We start from the raw sequence: 24,439 nt of genomic DNA, 5'->3' as shown, positions 1-24,439 counted from the left end.
CACCTCCAATTTTTCTTTAGCTCTTCTTCATTTGACATTCTCAGCTCAGGATAACTAAGACTTTCATGATATTTTCTTGTCTATCCAAATTGTCCCACACTAGTCAAGTTCAAAATGGGCTTTACTGTACATGCTACCACCTCACAAATGTGTATTTTAAACTTCAAGCATTTTGTTCCAGCATTGTACTGCCCAGGATATAACAATTATGTTTTTCCTCAACACATTCTGACAAGCTTCCTATCTTCTTTTCCCATTCTCCTTTTATGGTCCTGTGGCATCTCATATCATATTATTTAGTCGACTAGTTACTTGCACACACACACACATACATAATTATAACAGTGTGCTATATTCATTCTTGAGAGAAAAGGGACACTGGCTGTATTTTAATACTCTCCACTTGACTTAAAATGGAACCAGAGTGTTACCACCTGCTCTAAAACCTAAACTCTGAGCTCCTTTGAGAGCTTTGTAAATTATAAATACTAAATTAAGATTTAATTTTGTACCTCTGAGATGTCCTCATATTGTTAATTTGCTCTTCCAAGGTATCTCAGATTTTCTTCACTTGGTGCCAGGTTAGTAGACATGCGGTCACATGGCTATCCCATAATGTATTCATGAATTGAATTTTTTTCATAGAGTTAAAAAGACCTCAAGCTTCTCTTCATCACAACCAACTCGCTTTATCAGATCTTTCCAGGGAGAATCCAAATAGAGCTCTGGACTAGCAGTCAGAAGACCTGGGTTCTCCTCCAAGCAAAACTTTACTAATCTTGTGACCTTAGGCTAAGGTCACACTATCTGTCACTAATCTCAGCCCCTTTTCCCCACACTCTTATTCAATGGGGATAATGAGCCTTTTCTGCTTCACATGTCTATGAAGATCTGATGAGAAAAATATATGCAATGTACTTTGAAAAATATAAAATACCATATGAAATAAGGTGTTACAATTTATTATTGTGTTTCGAGAATAAGAGATGACAAATCTAATGAAAATACCATTTGACTTCCCATCATCCATAAAAATGAATATATTACAGGGTCTTTTTAATAGTCAAAAATTAAATTGTGCTAAGTGTCAAATAGTGTTTCAAGCTGAAAAGGGAGTCCCTTAGGGAAAAGTGCAGGAAGTTGGCTTGTTTTATTTCTCCTAACTTATATGTTGCTACTTTCCATTAGGAACATTTTTCCTTTTCATTGAAATTGGACTGTGACTATTTCTAAGCATAGGTGACAACCTTAGTGTTTGGCTAATTTACAGGGGTGACCATGTTTGCTCCAGGGTTTTTATTCTTTATTTGAGAAGAAACATGGTATACATAGCTTTTATCATCAATAAATATATGATAATACCTTGGTAACTATTCCAGGTGCCAAGGAAGATGTCAGGATGCAAAAGACATGGTCCCTACCTATCAACACCTAAGGGTGTTGATAACTTGATTGCAGACGTGGGTATATATTGAATTGTACCAAAATATAGTAGGTAATAAACAGCAGCCATGAAGGTATAGTCTGTTTGTGTTGTGTATGAGCAGAGTGTAGCATGCACTAAAGAAGTTAGAAATGGTGAAAGAGAAGGTTGACCAGATAGTGGAAGCAATATGCAGAGTTCCTTGAAAGCAGAATGTTAAGCAAAGGGGGCTTTGCAGATCATTTTGCTACAGAGAACCTTAAGATGATTATCTTAGCACAAGTTTCCCAAAATAATGCCTAAGGCAAAGCATAAGGACTAATGATTTATTGGGGGTGTATTCCCAGGGACTCAAGAATGAGAGAACAGAGGAAGAGGCATGGAAAAAAGGCAGTCAAATATGAAACGATACAATGCCAAGCTGGCCACAGCTTCACAAAAAGAGCTGATTGCTTCATCTTGCAGGACATCTTTGGAGAGGCTGTATGAAACCCATGGAGTTAGAGAAGAGTGCAAGCAATTTAATTTCAGTCCTTCCTGTCTCCTGACTCATATTCATCCAAGTCTGCTCCATTATGTGTTAATGTCCCCTTGCTTCTGGGTTGGGTTGGCTGTGTCCAGGCAGCAGCTAGGGAAGCCAGAGTCTCTGTGGGTCCAGTCCAGTGAGGGCAAAAGTACAGGTTGGTACTGCAAGTATGTCTATGGTGGTTACAGCAGTAGGAGCTGTAGCTTGGTGACTGTAGTCATGGAACCACCATTGCTTTAAAACAAGGCAAGTGTTCAAGGCCCGTGGTTAGGAGAGGGGCTTGTGAGCTGGGTCAAGGAGATGTAGGATGGCACATGAACTGAGTCCAGTCTCAAACTGGTATCTGGTGCACGAGAGGATGATAGAGGTCAGGCAAAGAAAAAAAATCAATGAGGAAATAGGTCAGAATGATCACCTGTGGGATGTGAGCCTGCACTAGAATAATGGGAGTGGTGTGAAGCACAGACATGAATATAGAAATATTTCAGAAGAAAAGCCTTCTGTTGGTGTTAAATGAAAATATGAGATAGGGGAAATACAAGAGTGAAAATTAAGCAAGTAAACATGTTCCTAAAGTCGGTCAGAGTCAAGGTCCTGCAAACAGAACATTCTCTGTTACAGTTTTCTTGAGCACATTGTGGTGAATTATCATAAGATCTAGAATGCTGTGTTCAAGGAGTAATTTTGATTGAGTGGTTAAAACTAAGTGTATGCCTCCCATTTTACCTGTGGTACCATACCCATTCTACAAGTGTAGTTGAATTAGTATTAAATGCACAACTGAGATATCAGAATATATCAGTGTTTCCATCTGACTGTTTTCCAGACTTTTGTCCCACTGTTGCTTGTGTTTGTCACTCTTCTGAATCTTAAGTAATATGACAGAGAAGTTACTATATATTCAAACTGTCCTTTTTCACTGGACTCGTAGACTGTTCACAATGGGCATTTGTTGAGTCTCTTAGTGTAGTAATTATCCCATTTCCCCCATTGTGAGCTATCTTATTCAATGTCCTCCCCTGACAAGCAGGAACATAAGCATGGAGTAAGTTCTAATGATGCCCTATCCAAAGATAGGGCACTCCTTTCCTTTGGTTACGGTGCATGGAGTTAAGCAATTACCGGGGGGGTGGGGGAGTGGGGAGGGGGGGAACAAACCTTAAATTCAAATAACAGGCAAAGGAAACAGTCTAAAATTGGGTTATCTGTCCAAATGGGGCTGTAGGAAGACAAGGAGCCAAGTTTGAAGCCAGAGAGGTCACAGGCCGAGAAGTGATGATATTGAATGAATCAAAGACTGCAGGGCAGAGATGAGCCTGGAATGATTTCCAGTCTACTGTGCAGATGCCCAGGGTAGCCCAGGAGGAGGGGACACACACACAGACAGTCCACTGTGTTTTACCACCTGCATCAACAACTATTTCCCCCTGCCTCCCTTATTTAAAAAAATCACTAGATTTAATGGGGAAAAAAATGTACTCCCTTTTTCAATATATTCGAAATACCACTAGTCAGGAAAGGGGGACTTTCCCTCCTCTACCCGTCTTGAGTTGTTGTGGCTGGACTAACAATAAGGTTGACACAAAATGAATTAACAGAAGAAAAAGAAACAAATTTAATCATTTACATAGAGGTCTCATAGAAATGAGACCAAGGAGTGGCCTGAGCAGGCAGCTTTTATGCTTTTTAGACAAAGAATAAATTTGAGAGAAATTGAGAGGACAAAGTTTTGGGGTGCCCAATAAAGTGAAAAATCTAAACACAGTTTAGGCTGGGGGTAGTAAATGAAAGAAGTAACAAGGTTTGTTTACACAGTCTTCTTGGCCTGAATTCCCTATCTCTGGTGACAAGGTATCCTTCTCCCTCTAGATGCAGGGAGCACGCCTTTCACATGCAAGATTTATTTCCTGCTTTCAGGAAGACAGAGGAGATGGTTAGAGTGTTCCTCTTGTGTTGGCCATTTCTTAAGTAACTTTAGTTCAAAATAATCAATATGCCATTGAGGCACACTTTGGGGTGGCCCTCCCTGAACCCCAGCACAGTGAAGGGTTGCATGAGTGAGGGCAACTGAGACAATAATACAGACATTTAAACAGTGAGAAGCTAGTCCACAGACCACGATCTGAGACTGCCGTGTTGAATCACTCTCTGCTGAGGAGGCATTGGCCCTTTTGGTGAGGGTGCTCCCAGTTCTTAACGCACAGCAAGCATTTGGTGGCTGCATGGCAGTCAAAAGTAAATCTCGGGGCTTCCCTGGTGGCGCAGTGGTTGAGAGTCTGCCTGCCAATGCAGGGGACACGGGTTCGAGCCCTGGTCTGGGAAGATCCCACATGCCACGGAGCAACTGGGCCCGTGAGCCACAATTACTGAGCCTGCGCGTCTGGAGCCTGTGCTCCGCAACAAGAGAGGCCGCGATAATGAGAGGCCCGCGCACCGCGATGAGGAGTGGCCCCCACTTGCTGCAACTAGAGAAAGCCCTCGCACAGAAACGAAGACCCAACACAGCCATAAATAAATTAATTAATTAATTAATAAAAATTTTAAAAATTACCAATGACTTCAAAAAAAAAAAAAAAAGTAAATCTCGGTTAAGCTGCTTACCTGAAATCATAATTTTTTAACCCATGGAAAGAGTTTTATGTTTTAGGCTGTGCTGGGTTTCTTATGGAACTGAGTCTTTGAATACTAAACATGAAGAATAATAAATTTGTTTTTGGAACAAATAGTTGGAAAATGGCATTTCATAAAGGGAAGGAAGCAGTTATAAAAGAAAGAATCATTAACTAACGTTTATTTCTGTCTTAATATAGACATCTGGTAAATGCCTAAAATATGTATACTAAAAACCAACCATCATTTTGGTGTTTCAAAGGACTGCTTTTATTGATCAAATGGAATTGCTCATTCCAATGGCTGGGAAATATTATACAATGGTCATCTCTATTTTCCTTTAAAATTCTTCAACTAAAAAAAAAGTTGAGTTTAAAAATTTACCTCTTCTGATATCAAAAGTAGACACAGTTACAGAACATATGTAGTAGGTAACAGATGGATTAAATATGCTTTCTGCAAAGCCTACTTCACTAGTATAAAATTGTTTTATAATTTTTAAAGGGAAATTAGAAGATGAGTATAGCATAGCATGGACTTTGGAAGCAGAATGATTTGAATCTCAGCTCTGTTATTTATTAACTTGTGACCATGGTAAGTTATTTTTGCCTCAGTTTCATCATCTGAAAAATGGGGATGATAATTTCTTCATGTCTCACAGAGTTGTGAGGATTAAATAAAATAACTAAGGTAAATTGCTTAGAACAGTGCCTGACACATAGTAAGCATTCTGTGTTAGTGGCTGAAATTATCATTGCTAATTAAATAAAAAGGGATGGGAAATCTTATTCAACAAATAAACAACATAAACAAGATTTCAAAGAAGAATTGGTTACTCTCCTAAGAGAACAAACTTTTTCAAGCATATTAAACGCATGTTTTAAATGTTTTCCTCTAATGTTGTTCAAATATGAGTAGAAACCACCATTTATGTAATAAAGAAGTTGTTTTTTTTTTTTTAAAGAATTTCACTTATTTATTTATTTATTTATTTTTGGCTGTGTTGGGTCTTCGTTTCTGTGCGAGGGCTTTCTCTAGTTGCGGCAAGTGGGGGCCACTCTTCATCGCGGTGCGCGGGCCTCTCACTATCGCGGCCTCTCTTGTTGCGGAGCACAGGCTCCAGACACACAGGCTCAGTAGTTGTGGCACACGGGCTTAGTTGCTCCACGGCATGTGGGATCTTCCCAGACCAGGGCTCGAACCCGTGTCCCCTGCATTGGCAGGCAGCTTCTCAACCACTGCGCCACCAGGGAAGCCCAAAGAAGTATTTTTATTAAGCAACTTCAAATAGCTTTATGTGGACTGAAATAAACTACATCTTTTGAAACTTTTACAAATCAGAAAATGTTTTTGAATGAACAAAACTGGAATTTTTATTGCTTGGAAAAAATGTATACCCACTTAGTTTGAAAGATTTTTACCATATGATCTGTAAGATTTTATCTGCCACAAGGCAGGTTTTTACGGTTTGCCCCATTTTATAGGTAGAGAATTTGAAACACAGACCACTGAGTGATTTGTTCAAAAATCACCACAGAATCCATGATGAAGTGCTTTATCCCCTAATCATCTTCTCTCCCAAATCTATCTCTCTCCAATTTCCTCTCCAAATCAACTATCCATCATTTGATTCTTCCTTCATTCCCACATCCAACAAAGATTCACATCCATAAAGTGTATGGACACTTCTCATCTCTTCTTCCTCAGTGTCACTGCATTAGTTCCGTCCACCATCACTATGATTGTATTGATCCAGTAGGTTTCTCAATAACCAGACTTGTCTCTCGCCATAAGCCTTTTTCCATAATGCAGTCAGAAAGAACTTTCCATAAGGAAAATCAGCAAAAGCAAAACCAAAAGAAAATAAAACAAAATTCTCTAGGCTTGTACAGTGGTAGAAGAGAACAACAACATTTTAATGGTTCGTCAGAGCCCTCAGGATACAAACTCCTCGCCTGATGTTTAAGGGTCTTCCTGGGACAGTTCCTGGTCTTTCACTTCTCTCTTATTAGAACTCTTTTTCTACCATATTGAATTATTTGTAGGAACCCAAATAGTGTAAGTTCTGTCAGGCCTCCATGTGTTTACATAAACTGTTCCCTCTTCCTGGAATACAATTGACAGTCCTTTCCCCCACCCCCTCCTTATTTGCCTGGTTAAAAGGTATTCATATTCAAGATTCAGATCGTGCCTGCTTCCCAGAGAAAAGTCTCCTGAATTGTATGTATATTCTTCCTCCTACTGTCACACTTGGAGTTTCTTCTTATACCTCCTTCAAGGAGCATGAGCTCCTTGAACGCATGAACTGTGTCATATTAACTTTATCTAACACATAGGAATTAACAGATCTGGGGCATGATTAAACAATACCTGTTCTAAGCACTTATTCTGTTTAGTGTAAACTTGCTTACCCAGAGTCTAGGCCATTGAAGCTGTTCAATGTGGACATCTAGTGGCCAAAGAGGGAAAATGACTTGGTTCTCAGCCTTTGTACATATTATTAATAAACTCGTATTTAAGCTCCAGAGTTCTACACACTCCTGTGCCTTCTGCCAACTTTCTACCACTTAAAGCAATTTTGCTCCCAGATACTCAACTATTCAATAATAATAATACTTTATATGCTACCATTTTACTAACTACATTTATATTCTCATTTAACACACACACGCACACACACAAACACACACGATGAGACAGTGTTTTGGTAAAATTATTCTTATTTTACCGGTGAGCAAATTGAGGTTCAGAAATGTTAATTAATTTTCCCAGAGTCATGGTAGTTATGTATAGAAATTGGAATTGAATCCAGGACTTTGGCCTCAAAAACATTCCTCTATCACAGAATTTATCAAATTTTTTCATAATTATTTATTCCTCTGTTTATAATTTGTCTTTGTTTTTCCATTGCCTAGCACAGTGCCTGGCATATTGTGTGTGCATGATGTATGTTTGTTGATAAATGTTGTAAATAGTGCATAATCAAGTTATATCACAAAGAACTTTACTGGACTCAAACTGATGCATGGAGTTAACATTTGAATACCTCTTTTCATGTCCATGCTTTTGTATACACTATATCCCTGGTCTTGAAATATCCTCATGCTTGTCAGCTTGATAAACTCCCTCCCATGCATCAATTCAAATATTGTTTTCTCTTAAAATCTTCCCCAGTATTTCCCCAGGCAAAGAGATAAGTACTTCCTTTATTGCATTCTCCAGCTCCCCAGACACAGCTCAGTTTTAGCACTGATCACATTCTTATAATTAGTTGTTTACATGTCTGTCTTCTCCTTCAGACTATGAGATTTTTGTCAGAATTGCAGGCAGAGGGAACAGAAATATCAAAGCAGCCAGTTTTTGTTTTGTTTTGGTTTGGTTTTGGGGTTTTAAAATTTTTTTTAATGAAATATAGTTGATTTATAATGTTGTGTTAGTATCAGGTATACAGCAAAGTGATTCGGTTATACATATATTATTTTTTCAGATTTTTTTCCCTTATAGGTTATTACAAAGTATTGAGCATAGTTCCCTGTGCTATTCAGTAGGTCCTTGTTGGTTATTTATTTTGTATAGTAGTATATATATATTAATCCCAAACTCCTAATTTATCCCTCCCCCCCTTTCCCCCTTGGTAACCATAAGTTTGTTTTCTATGTCTGTGGGTCTATTTCTGTTTTGTATATAATTTCATTTATATAATTTTTTTTAGATTCCACATATAAGTGATATCATATGATATTTGTCCTCTGTCTGGCTTACTTCTCTTAGTATGATAATTTCTAGGTCCATCCATGTTGCTGCAAATGGCATTATTTCATTATTTTTTATGGCTGAGTATATATGTACTACATCTTCTTTATACATTCATCTGTCGATGGACATTTAGGTTGCTTCCTTGTCTTGGAGACTGTAAATAGTGCTGCTATGAACATTGGAGTGCATATATCTTTTCAAATTATGTTTTTCTCCAGATATATGCCCAGGAGTGGGATTGCTGGATCATATGTTAGTTCTATTTTTAGTTTTTTAAGGAACCTCCATACTGGTCTCCATAGTGGCTGCACCAACTTACATTCCCACTAACAGTGTAGGAGGGGTTTTTTCCTCCACATGCTCTCCAACATTTATTATTTGTAGAATTTTTGATGACAGCCATTCTGCCTGGTGTGAGGTGATACCTCATAGTAGTAAGCAGTCTTGATAATATGACAATGAGATTAGATTTTATAGTCTGTTGTCTTCAAATTGGAGTATGCATACTGCTAGAGGAATATAAACTCTTTCCAATGGCTCTGCAAGGATAGGTTTATGAGAATCAGTTTCTAAATTCTCAGCTTCCATTTGTATTCTTCCTAGAAATCATACTTACTATCCAGGCACTCCCTTTTTCAATCAGCTTTCTCCCGCTTTACACAGAAAGGCAAGATCCTAACCTTTCTCAGATAAACTTTAACTGTGGAGTATTACCAGCGGGGGGTGTGGGAGGAAAATTCAGGATGGCAAACAAAGGGACAATTTAAAATATTGATGAAGATCTTGATGAAGTGAATGACACTCAGGTTGTTTCCAATTATTTGTTTTAATAAAATTGAACGGTAGTTGGTAAATCACTAAAAATAATTTTTGAAAATAAACACTGATTTTTGGCACATAAATTCAGAAGAGTTTAAGTAATTCAATATAGAAACATATTCTTAAAATCAATAAAAATTGACTATAACAAAACTTCCATTACCATCTGGATTTATATATGATCAAGAAATCTCTCTTTAACTTCATAAACAAGAAAAATAGGAGGAGAATTTACCTTACGTTATTTTAGCATGGGTAATAATAACCCATGGATAGATATATTCTTTGCAGTGAGGGAAAGCTGTATTTATCATTTTGAGATATGTATTTGTAATTTTTTCTTTTTAATATTTAACAAAATATTTTAATCAATTGTATGCTAATATAAATTTTAGTGAAAACGTAATCTATAAGACAGATTTTCTTAACACTTAGAGGCTTACTATCCAGAAAATTTTAAAATCAATTTCCAAATATATTTTTGTTGAAGAAAAGAATAAGGGAAATAATTTAAAATCTTTCACCATACGAATGTATTACACTGGGATAAAAATTTTAGGGGAGAAGAATATCAGAACTGCTGAACAATCATCAACTGGAAGACACTGGAACTCACCAAAAAAGATGTCCCACATCCAAAGTTTCAAAGGAGAAGCTGCAGTGAGATGGTAGGAGGGGTACAATCACAATAAAATCAAATCCCATAACCACTAGGTGGGTGACTCACAAACTGGAGAACAGTTATACCACAGAAGTCCACCCACTGGAGTGAAGGTACTGAGCCCCACGTCAGAGGTCCCAAACTGAGCATCTGCCACAGGAGGGTGAACTCCCAGAAAATCAGACTTTGAAGCCTAGTGGGATTTGATTGCAGGACTTTGACAGGACTGGGGGAAACAGAGACTCCACTCTTGGAGGGCACACACAAAGTAGTGTGTGCATCAGGACCCAGGGGGAAGGAGCAGTGACCCCATAGGAGACTGAAACAGACCTACCTGCTAGTGTTGGAGGGTATCCTGTAGAAGTGGGGGGTGGCTGTGGCTCACTGCAGGGACAAGGACACTGGCAGCAGAAGTTCTGGGAAATACTCCTTGCCATGAACCCTCCTGGAGTCATGATTAGTCCCACCAAAGAGCCGGTAGGCTCCAGTGCTGAGTTGTCTCAGGCCAAACAACCAACAGGAAGGGAACTCAGCCTCACCCATCAGCAGGCAAGTGGATTAAAGTTTTACTGAGCTCTGCCCACCAGAGCAACACCCAGCTCCCCCACCACCAGTCCCTCCCATCAGGAAGCTTGCACAAGCCTCTTAGATAGCCTCATCCACCAGAGGGCAGACAGCAGAAGCAAGAAGAACTACAATCCTGCAGCCTGTGGAACGAAAACCACATTCACAGAAAGACAGACAAAATGAAAAGGCAGAGGACTATGTACCAGTTGAAGCAATAAGATAAAACCCCAGAAAAACAGCTAAATGAAATGGAGACAGGCAACCTTCCAGAAAAGAATTCAGAATAATGATAGTGAAGATGATCCAGGAACTTGGAAAAAGAATGGAGGCAAATAGCAAGAAGATGTAAAAATGTTTAGCAAAGACTTAGAAGAATTAAAGAACAAACAAACAGAGATGAACAATACAATAACTGAAATGAAAAATACACTAGAAGGAATCAATAGGAGAACAGCTGAGGCAGAAGAATGGAAAAGAGACCTGGAAAACAGAATGGAGGGAAATAAATGCCGCAGAACAGAATAAAGAAAAAAGAATGAAAAGAAATGAAGACAGCCTAAGAGACCTCTGGTGTAACATTAAATGTACCAACATTCACATTATAGGGGTCGCAGAAGGAGAAGAGACAGAGAAAGGACCAGAGAAAATATTTGAAGAGATTATAATCGAAAACATCCCAAACATGGGAAAGGAAATATCCACCAAAGTCCAGGAAGTGCAGAGAGTCCCAGGCAGGATAAACCCAAGGAGAAACATGCCGAGACACATAGCAATCAAATTGACAAACATTAAAGACAAAGAAAAATTATTAAAAGCAACAAGGGAAAAATGACAAATAACATACAAGGGAACTCCCATAAGGTTAACAGCTGATTTCTCAGTAGAAACTCTACAAGCCAAAAGGGAGAGGAATGACATATTTAAAGAGATGAAAGGGAAGAACCTACAATCAAGATGACTCTACCCAGCAAGGATCTCATTCAGTTTCAACGGAGAAATTAAAAACTTTACAGACAAGCAAAAGCCAAGAGAATTCAGCACCACCAAACCAGCTCTACAACAAATGCTAAAGGAACTTCTCTAAGTGGAAAACACAAGAGAAGGAAAAGACCTACAATAACAAACCCAGAACAATTAAGAAAATGGTAATAGGAACATACATATCGATAAATACCTTAAATGTGAATGGATTAGATGCTCCAACCAAAAGACACGGGCTTGCTGAGCAGATACAAAAATACAACCCATATATATGCTGCCTACAAGAGACCCATTTCAGACCTAGGGACACATACAGACTGAAAGTGAGGGGATGGGAAAAGATATTACATGCAAATGCAAACCGAAAGAAAGCTGGAGTAGCAATACTCATATCAGATAAAATAGACTTTAAAATAAAGAATGTTACAAGAGACAAGGAAGGACCCTACATAATGATAAAGGAATCAATCCAAGAAGATATAGCAAATATAAATATGTATGCACCCAATGTAGGAGCACCTCAATACATAAGACAAATGCTAACAGTTATAAAAGAGGAAATCAACAGTAACACAATAATAGTGGGGGACTTTAACACCTCACTTACACCAATGGACAGATCATCCAAACAGAAAATTAATAAGGAAACACAAGCTTTAAATGACACAATAGACCAGATAGATTTAATTGATATTTATAGGACATTCTATCCGAAAACAGCAGATTACACTTTCTTCTCAGGTGCACATGGAACATTCTCCAGGATAGATCACATCTTGGGTCACAAATCAAGCCTCAGGAAATTTAAGAAAATTAAAATCATATCAAGCATCTTTTCCGACCACAACACTATGAGACTAGATATCAATTACAGGAAAAAAATGTAAAAAACACAAACACATGGAGGCTAAGCAATATGTCACTAAATAACCAAAAGATCACTGAAGAAATCAAAGAGGCAATCAAAGAATACCTAGAAACAAATGACAATGAAAACACGATGATCCAAAACTTATGGGATGCAGCAAAAGCAGTTCTAAGAGGGAAGTTTATAGCAATACAATCTTACCTCAAGAAATAAGAAAAATCTCAAATAAACAATCTAACCTTACACCTAAAGGAACTAGAGAAGGAAGAACAAACAAAACCCAAAGTTAGTAGAAGGAAAGAAACCATAAAGATCAGAGCAGAAATAATGAAATAGAAACAAAGAAAACAATAGCAAAGATCAATAAAAGCAAAGGCTCGTTCTTTGAGAAGGTGAACAAAATTGGTAAACCTTTAGACAGACTCATCAAGAAAAAGTGGGAGAGAACTCAAATCAATAAAACTAGAAATGAAAAAGGAGAAGTTACAATGGACACCACAGAAATACAAAGCATCATAAGAGACTACTACAAGCAACTTTATGCCAGTAAAATGGACAACCTGGAAGAAATGGACAAACTCTTAGAAAGGTATAACCTTCCAAGACTGAACCAGGAAGAAATAGACAATATGAACAGACCAATCACAAGTAATGAAATTGAAACTGGGATTAAAAATCTCCCAACAAACAAAAGTGCAGGACCAGATGGCTTCACAGGTGAATTCTATCAAACATTTAGAGAAGAGCTAACACCCATCCTTCTCAAACTCTTCCAAAAAATTGCAGAAGAAAGAATGCTCCCAAACTCATTCTGTGAGACCACTATCACCCTGATACCAAAACCTAACAAAGATATTACAAAAAAGAAAATTACAGACCAATATCACTGATGAATATAGATGCAAAAATCCTCAACAAAATAATAGCAAACAGAATCCAACAACACATTAAATGCTCATACACCATTATCAGCGGGATTTAGCCAGGTATGCAAGGATTCTTCAATATACACAAATCAATCAATGTGATACACCATATTAACAAATTGAAGAATAAACACCATATGATCATCTCAATAGATGCAGAAAAGGCTTTTGATAAAATTCAACACCCATTTATGATAAAAATTCTCCAGAAAGTGGGCATAGAGGCAACCCACCTCAAAATAATAAAGGCCATATATGACAAACCCACAGCCAACATCATTCTCAGTGGTGAAAAACTGAAAGCATTTCCTCTAAAATGAGGAACAAGACAAGGATGTCCACTCTTGCCACTATTATTCGCCATAGTTTTGGAAGTTTTAGCCACAGCAATCAGAGAAGAAAAGGAAATAAAAGAATACAAATTGGAAAAGAAAAAGTATAACTTTCACTGTTTGCAGATGACATGATACTATACATAGATATCCAAAAGATGCCACTAGAAAACTGCTAGAGCTAATCAATGAATTTGGTAAAGTTGCAGGATACAAAATTAATTCACACAAATCTCTTTCATTCCTATACACTAATAATGAAAGATCAGAAAAACAAATTAAGGGAACAATCCCATTCACCATTGCAACAAAAAGAATAAAATACCTAGGAATAAACCTACCTAAGGAGGCAAAAGACCTGTACTCAGAAAACTATAAGACACTGGTTAAAGAAATCAAAGATGACACAAACAGATGGAGAGATATACCATGTTCTTGGATTGGAAGAATCAATATTGTGAAAATGACTATACTACCCAAAGCAATCTGCAGATTCAATGCAATCCCTATCAAATTACTAATGGCAATTTTTACAGAACTAGAACAAAAATATCTTAAAATTTGTATGGAGATACAAAAGACCCCAAATAGCCACAGCAATCTTGAGGGAAAAAAACGGAGCTGGAGGAATCAGACTCCCTGACTTCAGACTATACTACAAAGCTACAGTAATCAAGACAATATGGTACTGGCACAAAAACAGAAATATAGATCAATGGAACAGGATAGAAAGCTCAGAGATAAACCCACGCACCTATGGTCAACTAATCTATGACAAAGGAGGCAAGGATATACAATGGAGAAAAGACAGACTCTTCAATAATTGGTGCTGGGAAAACTGGACAGCTACATGTAAAAGAATGAAATTAGAACACTCCCTAACACCATGCACAAAAATAAACTCAGAATGGATTAAAGACCTAAATGTAAGACCAGACACTATCAAACTCTTAGAGGAAAACATAAGAAGAACACTCTTTGACATAAATCTCAGCAAGATCATTTTTGACCCACCTCCTAGAGTAATGGAAATAAAAACAAAAATAAAAATTTGGACCTAATGAAACTTAAAAGCTTTTGCACAGCAAAGGAAACTATAAACAAGATGAAAAGACAACCCTCAGAATGGGAAAAAATATTTGCAAATAAATAAATGGACAAAGGATTAATCTCCAAAATATATAAACAGCTCATGAAGCTCAATATCAAAAAAAACAAACAACCCAATCAAAAAATGGATTAAAGACCTAAATAGACATTTCTCCAAAGAGTACATACAGATGGCCATGAGGCACATGAAAAGATGCTCAACATCACTAATTATTAGAGAAACGCAAATCAAAACTACAATGGGGTATCACCTCACACTGGTTAGAATGGGCATCATCAGAAAATCTACAAACAACAAATGCAGGAGAGGGTGTGGAGAAAAGGGAACCCTCTTGCACTGTTGGTGGGAATGTTAATTGATACAGCCACTATGGAGAACAGTATGGAGGTCCCTTAAAAAACTAAAAATAGAATTACCATATGACCCAGCAATCCCACTACTGGGCATACACCCAGAGAAAACCATAATTCAAAAAGACACATGCACCCGAATGTTCATTGCAGCACCATTTACAATAGCCAGGTCATGGAAGCAACCTAAATGCCCATCGACAGATGAATGGATAAAGAAGATTTGGTACATATTTACAATGGAATATTACTCAGCCATAAAAATAATTGAAAATGGGTCATTTGTAGAGACGTGGATGGACCTAGAGACTGTCATACAGAGTGAAGTAAGTCAGAAAGAGAAAAACTAATATGGTATATTAACGCATATATGTGGAATCTAGAAAAATAGTACAGATGATCCTGTTTGCAAGGCAGAAATAGAGACACAGATGTAGAGAACAAATATAAGGACACCAAGGTGGGAAAGTGGGGTGGGGGGTGGTGGTGGTGGGATGAATTGGGAGATCGGGATTGACATGTATACACTAACATATATAAAATAGATAACTAGTAAGAACCTGCTGTATAAAAAAAATAAAATTAAAATAAATAAATAAACTGCTATAAAAAATGTTTAGGGGAAAAGCAGAAGGGAAATATGAGTTTAAATGATTGATCATCTACATGTGTGTGTTTTTGTGTATAGACATGTAAGTATATATATGCAAATATAGATATAAGTATGTTTATGGAATTACTAACATTTATGAATCATTGGATATACTTAAAGAGTAAAGTAATATATTTTTCAATGTTTATGTTACTGAGTCCAAGCTCATACTGCTTACCACACAACAGACCAATAAATTGAGAGACGAGTTGTTGGGACAAGAAATAGTGACTTAATTTGAAAGCCAGCAGACTGAGAAGATGGTGGACTTGTATCCCAAAGAACCATCTTGCCTGAGTTAGAATTCAGGCTTCTTTTATACTAAAAGGGAAGGGAGTAAAGTCAAACCTTTCCTGGTTCCAGTCAGCCTCTGGAGGGGATGTGTTAAGTTCTTCCTTCCTGCAGTCATTCACAGGTAGGCCTAGTCAGGATGTTTCCTGTGAGCTAAACAAAGTTATTTTAGTTTAATGCTCATTACCTGGGAGTCAGTGTTCCCAGAGATGGGTCATTATGTATTGTTTAAGCTTATAAGCAACATCCCTTTAGTGATTAACTTGTAATAGAATACAAAACGTTCTTCTCAATTAAAATTATATTTACATTACATGACTCTTTAAACTTAAGGTGAAAAATAATTTTAATATATCTCTTTAAAAATGTGAGAGTATACATAGTTTCTCAAAATTCTATTAGGAAAAACACTAGAAAAAAAATTGAAGACCCCTGCTCTGGACCACAGACAGCCACAGAAGGCATGGTCAGATTTGTACAAGCCTGGTAACGACTAACATTTCTACCTCTCCACATGTCTGGAGTCTGAGAGGTTCTTACGCAAATTCAAAGAGGATTGCTTTACCTTTGTAGAAGTTCTCCTTCCAGTCAGAAATGTCCTCCCTGATACTTTTTGTTTCTTAACACCTCATCCATCTTTTCAGACCCAACTTAACTTTTACCTCTTCATGAAGCCATCCCCAACAAACAATCCAGTAGGATTTAATTTTTCTGGTTTGTTGTTGCACAATAAACTTAACATGTGATTACGTATCATCTTACATTGCCCATCTTATGTTGTCCTTAAATATTGCATATGAGTTAGTCTTGGCTTTATAAGCATATTGTAGTCCCCTTGAAGGTAGGGACCACATGTCTCTGATTTCTCCTACAAGACCTACTCAGCAGAGTAAGAGGCACTTAATACATACATGATCAATTCATAGCTGTATAGGGGGAGCAGGGACATCACACTAGCCCTATAGAAGTTGTGGGGTGATAGAAGTTGCCCTGTAGTACAATAGGTGTGTAACAACAAAATCGAGTTTTGAAGTCAGTCCCAGGTTCTCAAAACTGTCTCCACCATCTCTTACCCTTTGGAGCCACGGACCTCTTTTTCCAAAAAAAAAAAAAAAGGAATACCATACATAGAGTGATTACCATGGGTCTTGACTCATAACTGATGCCCAGTTTGCAACAGTCACCTTCCTCTTTCCTGCCCATAGTGTCACCTGGAATAGAGAATTAGGCTTAACATCAGTTAAAAAGTACATGTTAACATAGTTGTAAGACTATCCATGCATTTTCATCCTCCTGGGGTGTGATCTGGGAATCGATTAGAATATAGAAAGTAATTTGGACTCGGGATTGAAATTCGCTAGTTAAAAAAAAAGAGGCTGACCTATATTTTGCAACAAAGGGATGTAGTTTAGGTCAGTTCAAATGGGTCACCCTCCAAGACTAAGTCAGTGTGACTAGGCCTGCTACTTATATATACCCGTGCTGTTGGGAGGGCCTGAGGAATGCAAGGTTTGCTCTCTCTAGGTCTGTACTCACTGGTCGTGGTACTGAATAATAGCAACTGAATTCAGGACTTGAAGCCCATTGTGCTTGCTAAGACACAGTTATGGTCAAAAACTATATTATATTTTTTAAATTTCTTATTGCTTTGAACTAAATAATAAGAAGGGAAAACTCAGTAAACTCCTGTGTTCTGACATCACAATGTTGGCTCCCTATTTCCTGGGTTGTTCCTGACACCCTGTCCATCTTTCCCTTTATGCCCTCTCCTGCCTCACCTCACATTATTCTCTATCTCTGCACTGTCTCGTCCCTTCATAGCACTTCACTAATTTACTTGTTTTGCTTTTTGGTTTGTTATTATCTCTTCTCTTTTACCCACTGGACTGTAATAAGTTCCACAAAACACTTGTTTCACTCACCACTTCACGTCAATTTTCTAGCGCCGTGATTGACACACACAGTTAATGAATAAATGAATGAACATACGAAAGTTAAAATTATACCAGTTTATTGTTTTAACCATAAAAGCACATTTATTGATCTGTAAGGTATACTGAGATTTGCTAACCTACAACATAATTATTTGCAACAAGTTTCCTTGCCTGTAAAGGATTAAATCATACTCAAGGTAAATTAACTGAAATTGAAGGTCAAACTACGTTTTAATATTTAAAGGCAAGGATATAATTAAATGTCATTATATTTAATAAGAAAGTTTGTAAATTAAATAAAACCAACAGTATTTTATTAGAGTCAATTTACTATGTCATTCTCTTTAGATTTTTAGTTTTTCTTCTATGACTATACTCAGTTAAAGTAAAGATAATATCAGTCTTTCAGTAATAAATGTAGTAAGGTGAAAATAGCTTGCTAGCTCTGAAGACAACATATCTAACTTGATATTTTGCTTGTCTCCAGAATTTCTTATTACATTTAAATTTAAATCCATTATTTGCTATTATGTCACTATCTTCTGCAGTATTTCCTTCTACCATATGCCAAAACTTAATCTTCCAGTCACTTACGTATTTACTAAATATTCACTCATTTATTCAATGAGCATTTATTTAGCACATGTATCAGACACTGGGAATAATATTGTCCCTGTAACAAAAAATTTGTCATGATATAAATGAATATTAACTCCTTTCTGCCAACTGATTTCCAAGTCTAGGAACTCTTCATTTCACACTTTTATAATTGCAGAATTACAAAACTTTGTAACGTGAAGGGATTTTCAACTTTATAAAAACAAAAATAAAACTGAGGTCTAAAGAGATGTTATGAATTGCCCAAAGTTAGAAAGCTACTTAGTTGGGGGCTGGGACTCACTCCCAGACCCCTTGAAAACCTATCCCCCACACTCCTACCCATTATCACGACAAGAGTTTTACTTTCATTCTCCAACAGAGTCACTTTTCCTAGAACCACTCTTGATCCACTCATTTGACAAATTTTTATGCCAGTGTATTCTAGGGATCTCACAATTTCATTTTCTCCCCATATCTACTCATACAATTTGTAGTAGTTTTTACCTCCATTAACTACTCATTACTCATCAGACAGGCTAGAAATCTCCAAGCAATTCCTGACTCCTTTCTCCCCCTCCCTCTTCACATTCAAGAAGCTGAATGATTCTCTTGATATTAATTGCTAAATGTCTCTGGAATACAGACTTCACTGTTCATATTTATAAAGGTACCCTAATTCAGCCTCCATCATATCTTGCCTGGACTATTGCAATAGCCTGCAAGATGGTCTCCATGCACTGGACTGTGTTTCCAGTGACTGTCCTTTCAGAGCAAAAGGAAGGAGGAGGAAAAGGAGAACTTAACCATTGTCACTTCTATGCTTAAAAATCCATTACACATGACAGTGTAATGGATTTATAATTTACTATTTTGAACAGGAAAAAGTTAAAAAGGAAAAGAAAAATAGGAACAAACAAAAAAACTTTAGCAAGAAATTAAAAGCCTTTCTTACTATGGCCTCATCTGCTCTTTCTGCCCTTACCTTTCCTTTATACCCTCTGAGCCCCAGTATCTTTGAATCCTCGTCATTTTTAGACCATTTTGTGTCCTTTAATGCCTCCATATTTCAGTGCATAATTCTTCATTCTTCTGGAATGTGCTTCTCTTGCCTTGTTCACAATGACTTTTTCTAGGAACCCCACAATATATTGTATCAGAATTGTAACCTTTATATCCTGTATGGTTTTACAGTTGTTTAACCCATCTGCCTCCCCTCCAGACATCTGGAGTTTTGAGTCTCCATCATCATTGAACCTCCAGTGTCGACACAGTGCTCAGCACACAGCAGGTGCTCAATAGGAGCTTATTGAGTGAATAAATCGCTCTCTCGGGAGAGGCAGAGAAATAAATGAATAATCTTGTTAAAACCTATTTGTTGCAAAATAAAAGTATAGATGAAGACACAGGAACACAGAAGACTTCCATCTCTGTCAGCAGTTTTGCATGTGAAAGTTCATAGGCTGACACTGCTAGTAGGTAGGTTAGGACAGCTCCTGTGTAATTTTACCATCACTTTGGTCAGTTCACATTTGTGGAACCCACTTTGACTTTATCTCTATAGCTGAGTCAGATACCTGAGAGAAGTCAAAATCAAAAGAGACTTTTTTTTTAAGTGACTCTTCCTGAACTGCTCCAGAGTTTCTCTTTGGCAGAAAATTTAACACAGCAGCTGTACCCTTGGGCTAGAGCTGATTTTAGAGCTTTTATTTTTGTCCAGCTGTAACACATGCCATTTTCTATCCCACATTTTCTTTTATGAGTAAATATGTTTCCAATTGAGTTTCCTGGGGACTGTGAGGCATTCTCTCTATTAAGATATTTTGGCTTTTAGAGCACCTTGTTGGTTCCAGATACTCTGTAAGGTATTGCCAGTGGAGAATGTATTGCTCTGTTCTGCCTGTCTTCTCCCACAACGCCACAGTGCCATGCTATGCTGTCCCACTTTCTCTTCTTGCAGGTATTGTTTCCATTATCACCCTAACTACGCTGGCCTGTGAACGTTATATTGGCATGATCCATAACAGAGTGATCAGTTTTTCCTTGGCCTGGAGGGCCATTACCTACACCTGGCTATACTCACTGGTGTGGCCAGGAACACCTCTCCTGGGCCGGAACAGGTACATCCTGGCCGTGCATGTACTAGGCTGCGCTGCGAATTGGAAATCCAAGGACGCCAGCGACTCCTCCTTTGTGTTTTTCTTATTTCTTGGCTGCATGGTGGTACCTGTGGGTGTCATTGCTCATTGCTATGGCCATGTTTTGTATTCCATTCGAAAGGTGAGTTGAAGACTATGAATGCCCCTCCTCCAAACTGTGCAGGGTAGAAAATTTTCTGTGAAAGGAAATCATACTCTTCTCCACAGCTGGTACAGCTCTAGGGGATGTCCCACTTGATAAAATTTTGCACTGTGAGTCACTCTCTGAAAAGATCATTGAGGAACGGCATTTACTCTCCCTTCGTCACTCTTTAAACTAGAAAAAGGAAGGAAAGGGGTTCTAGGCAGACAAAATCAATAACAACCAAAAAAACCCCTACATCTTCAAGCATTCTTAGAATTTAAGAACTCTAATAAAGGGAATTCCACACTTCCCATACTTTTATTCATCCAGTAGTCACATAAACCTACTAGAGAATGGTACAGATATTTTGTCTGGAAATCACTTTTGAGTCATAAAGGACAAGAACTGACCACAGCAGGTTTCCTGTTAGGTGCTAGCAAGAAGGCGTCTGAAGTAACAGACTGGGGCACACTTCATATTCCAGTTTCTAACTTCAACCATGTACGTTTTCCTTACTCACTGCTTCTTCCTACTCTTTTCTCTCATCAAATTTCTCCAGTCTCTTGCTCACTCTGCCAAGCCCCTCTAGTTTTCACCTCTTTTAAATCACTTAGCCACATGCATTATTTTAAATCATGCCCCATTATCCTCAACTTTCACGTTCTGACTTTTTTTATGCACATTCATTTTGAAAAAAATCAAATCCCTGGTTCAATCCAACCCTTTGTTTTCTGCATGCCTGTAGCCAAACTACAATAAGTTGGAGAAAAACCACATTGGATTCCCAGCACCCATATTCGGCGAGCAGTGAGATGTCCTCTTAGCAGTGTCTAGCAATCTTTGGATCCCTAGATGGCCCACTCTCTATGCAATTGCTATTACAAATCCTCAATTCTCATTTTACTCTCTTGCCCTACTATCCTCCCCCCCTTATTCTTATCAAACAGTCATGCTTCTTGTTTGTTTGGCAAAATAAAGCAATTACCAAGAAATTCCTTAACTCTCTGCCTCCCTTTATACAAACTTCTAGGTTCCCACTCATTCTTTTTTTTTTTAATATCTTTATTGGAGTATAATTGCTTTACAATGTTGTGTTAGTTTCCGCTGTACAACAAACAAGGTGAATCAGCTATACATATACATATATCCCCATATCCCCTCCCTCTTGCGCCTCCCTCCCACCCTCCCTATCCCACCACTCTAGGTGGTCACAAAGCACCGAGCTGATCTCCCTGTGCTATGCAGCAGCTTCCCACTAGCCATCCATTGTACATTTGGTAATGTATATATGTCAATGCTACTCTCTCACTTCGTCCCAGCTTCCCCTTACCTGCCGTGTCTTCAAGTCCATTCTCTACATCTGCATCTTTATTCCTGCTCTGCCACTAGGTTCATCAGTACTGTTTTTTTTAGATTCCATGTATGTGCATTAGCGTACAGTGTTTGTTTTTCTCTTTCTGACTTACTTCACTCTGTATGACAGACTCTAGGTCCGTCCACCTCATTACAAATAACTCAGTTTTGTTCCTTTTTATGGCTGAGTAATATTCCATTGTATATATGTGCCACATCTTCTTTTTTTTTTTTTTTATTTATTTATTTATTTATTTATTTTCACACACACACACTGTATTTTATTTTTACAAGAGATAAATCGACTGACACCAAGCATTGTACATGGATGACCACAACAAAAGCAACAATGATTGCAATTACCAAACATGAAACACACTCATACTATGTCATAGTATTGACATTCAGTCCAGTAATCCTCCACTGTAACAGCTCCTTTACTTTGCAGTGAAAATTGATTTGTATATTCTTTGCCTCTGAGTCCTTGTGGAATTTTTTTTTTTTTTTAAATTCAGACAGAAAGTCACAAAAATTATACTCATCCTCATCAGTTCACTCAGTCCCATGTAATTAATTTTTTTTTTTCATCTTGATCTTTTGTTAGCACTTTTATGAGTTCATCAGTTTTTCATTAGAGTTCTGAAAATGCTTATTCATTCAGTTCAGCAGTACAGTCCGTTACCAGAAACCTGTACTTGTCAGAGTCTTTTCCATGTATTTCTTGAAGCTGAAACCCTTTTATAGGAACATATTTGCAAAATCATCAGAGTACACCCAGAACTGTCTGTAAATGACAAAAGACTTAAAAATGACCACGGTTAAAGATTTGATGACAGTTCATAATAATGCAGTTGACAAGAAAATTAGTTATTTCTGAGATATACATTTTAAAGTAATAACTAGGATTATTACTTATAACATTATACCAGAACATATAAGATTTTTAGAAATTTCATGTAATGTCTGAAACATTTATATTAACATATTTCCATACATATTTCCATACAAGTACAAATATAAGATTTTTAGAAATTTCATGTAATGTCTGAAACATTTATATTAACATATTTCCATACATATTTCCATACAAATACAAATATGATTTTTAGAAATTTCATGTAATGTCTGAAACATTTATATTAACATATTTCCATACATATTTCCATACAAATACAAATATAAGATTTTTAGAAATTTCATGTAATGTCTGAAACATTTATATTAACATGTTTCCATACAAATAACCCAATGAAAGTTTAGTATTAGTTGTTTTGTTTGTTTTTTTATACTGCAGGTTCTTATTAGGCATCAGTTTTATACACATCAGTGTATACATGTCAATCCCAATCGCCCAATTCAGCACACCACCATCCCCACCCCACTGCAGTTTTCCCCCCTTGGTGTCCATATGTCCATTCTCTACATCTGTGTCTCAACTTCTGCCCTGCAAACTGGCTCATCTGTACCATTTTTCTAGGTTCCGCATACATGCATTAATATACGATATTTGTTTTTCTCTTTCTGACTTACTTCACTCTGTATGACAGTCTCTAGATCCATCCACGTCTCAACAAATGACTCAATTTCGTTCCTTTTTATGGCTGAGTAATATTCCATTGTATATATGTACCACAACTTCTTTATCCATTCGTCTGTTGATGGGCATTTAGGTTGCTTCCATGACCTGGCTATTGTAAATAGTGCTGCAATGAACATTCGGGTGCATGTGTCTTTTTGAATTACGGTTTTCTCTGGGTATATGCCCAGTAGTGGGATTGCTGGGTCATATGGTAATTCTATTTTTAGTTTTTTAAGGAACCTCCATATTGTTCTCCATAGTGGCTGTATCATTTTACATTCCCACCAACAGTGCAAGAGGGTTCCCTTTTCACCACACCCTCTCCAGCATTTGTTGTTTGTAGATTTTCTGATGATGCCCATTCTAACAGGAGTGAGGTGATACCTCATTGTAGTTTTGATTTGCATTTCTCTAATAATTAGTGATGTTGAGCATCTTTTCATGTGCTTCGTGGCCATCTGTATGTCTTCTTTGGAGAAATGTCTATTTAGGTCTTCTGCCCATTTTTGGATTGGGGTGTTTGTTTCTTTGATATTGAGCTGAATGAGCTGTTTATATATTTTGGAGATTAATCCTTTGTCCGTTGATTCATTTGCGAATATTTTCTCCCATTCTGAGGGTTGTCTTTTCGTCTTGTTTATGGTTTCCTTTGCTGTGCAAAAGCTTTGAAGTTTCATTAGGTCCCACTTGTTTATTTTTGTTTTTATTTCCATTACTCTAGGAGGTGGATCCAAAAAGATCTTGCTGTGATTTATGTCAAAGAGTGTTCTTCCTATGTTTTCCTCTAAGAGTTTTATAGTGTCCAGTCTTATATTTAGGT

General features: G+C 37.4%; 1 protein-coding gene across 1 annotated transcript in view; it reads left to right on the top strand.

The window, feature by feature from the left end:
- Positions 1–24,439, top strand: part of OPN3 (opsin 3) — a 67,741-nt gene that overhangs the window by 23,411 nt on the left and 19,891 nt on the right. Inside the window, 1 exon segment of the mRNA XM_059934351.1 lies at positions 20,365–20,684. Coding sequence (XP_059790334.1) covers positions 20,365–20,684 — 320 coding nt within the window.

This window comes from Balaenoptera ricei, chromosome 1 (assembly GCF_028023285.1).
Source record: "Balaenoptera ricei isolate mBalRic1 chromosome 1, mBalRic1.hap2, whole genome shotgun sequence".
NCBI classification, from domain to species: Eukaryota; Metazoa; Chordata; class Mammalia; order Artiodactyla; family Balaenopteridae; genus Balaenoptera; species Balaenoptera ricei.
This window is presented reverse-complemented; position numbering and strand designations above follow the sequence as displayed.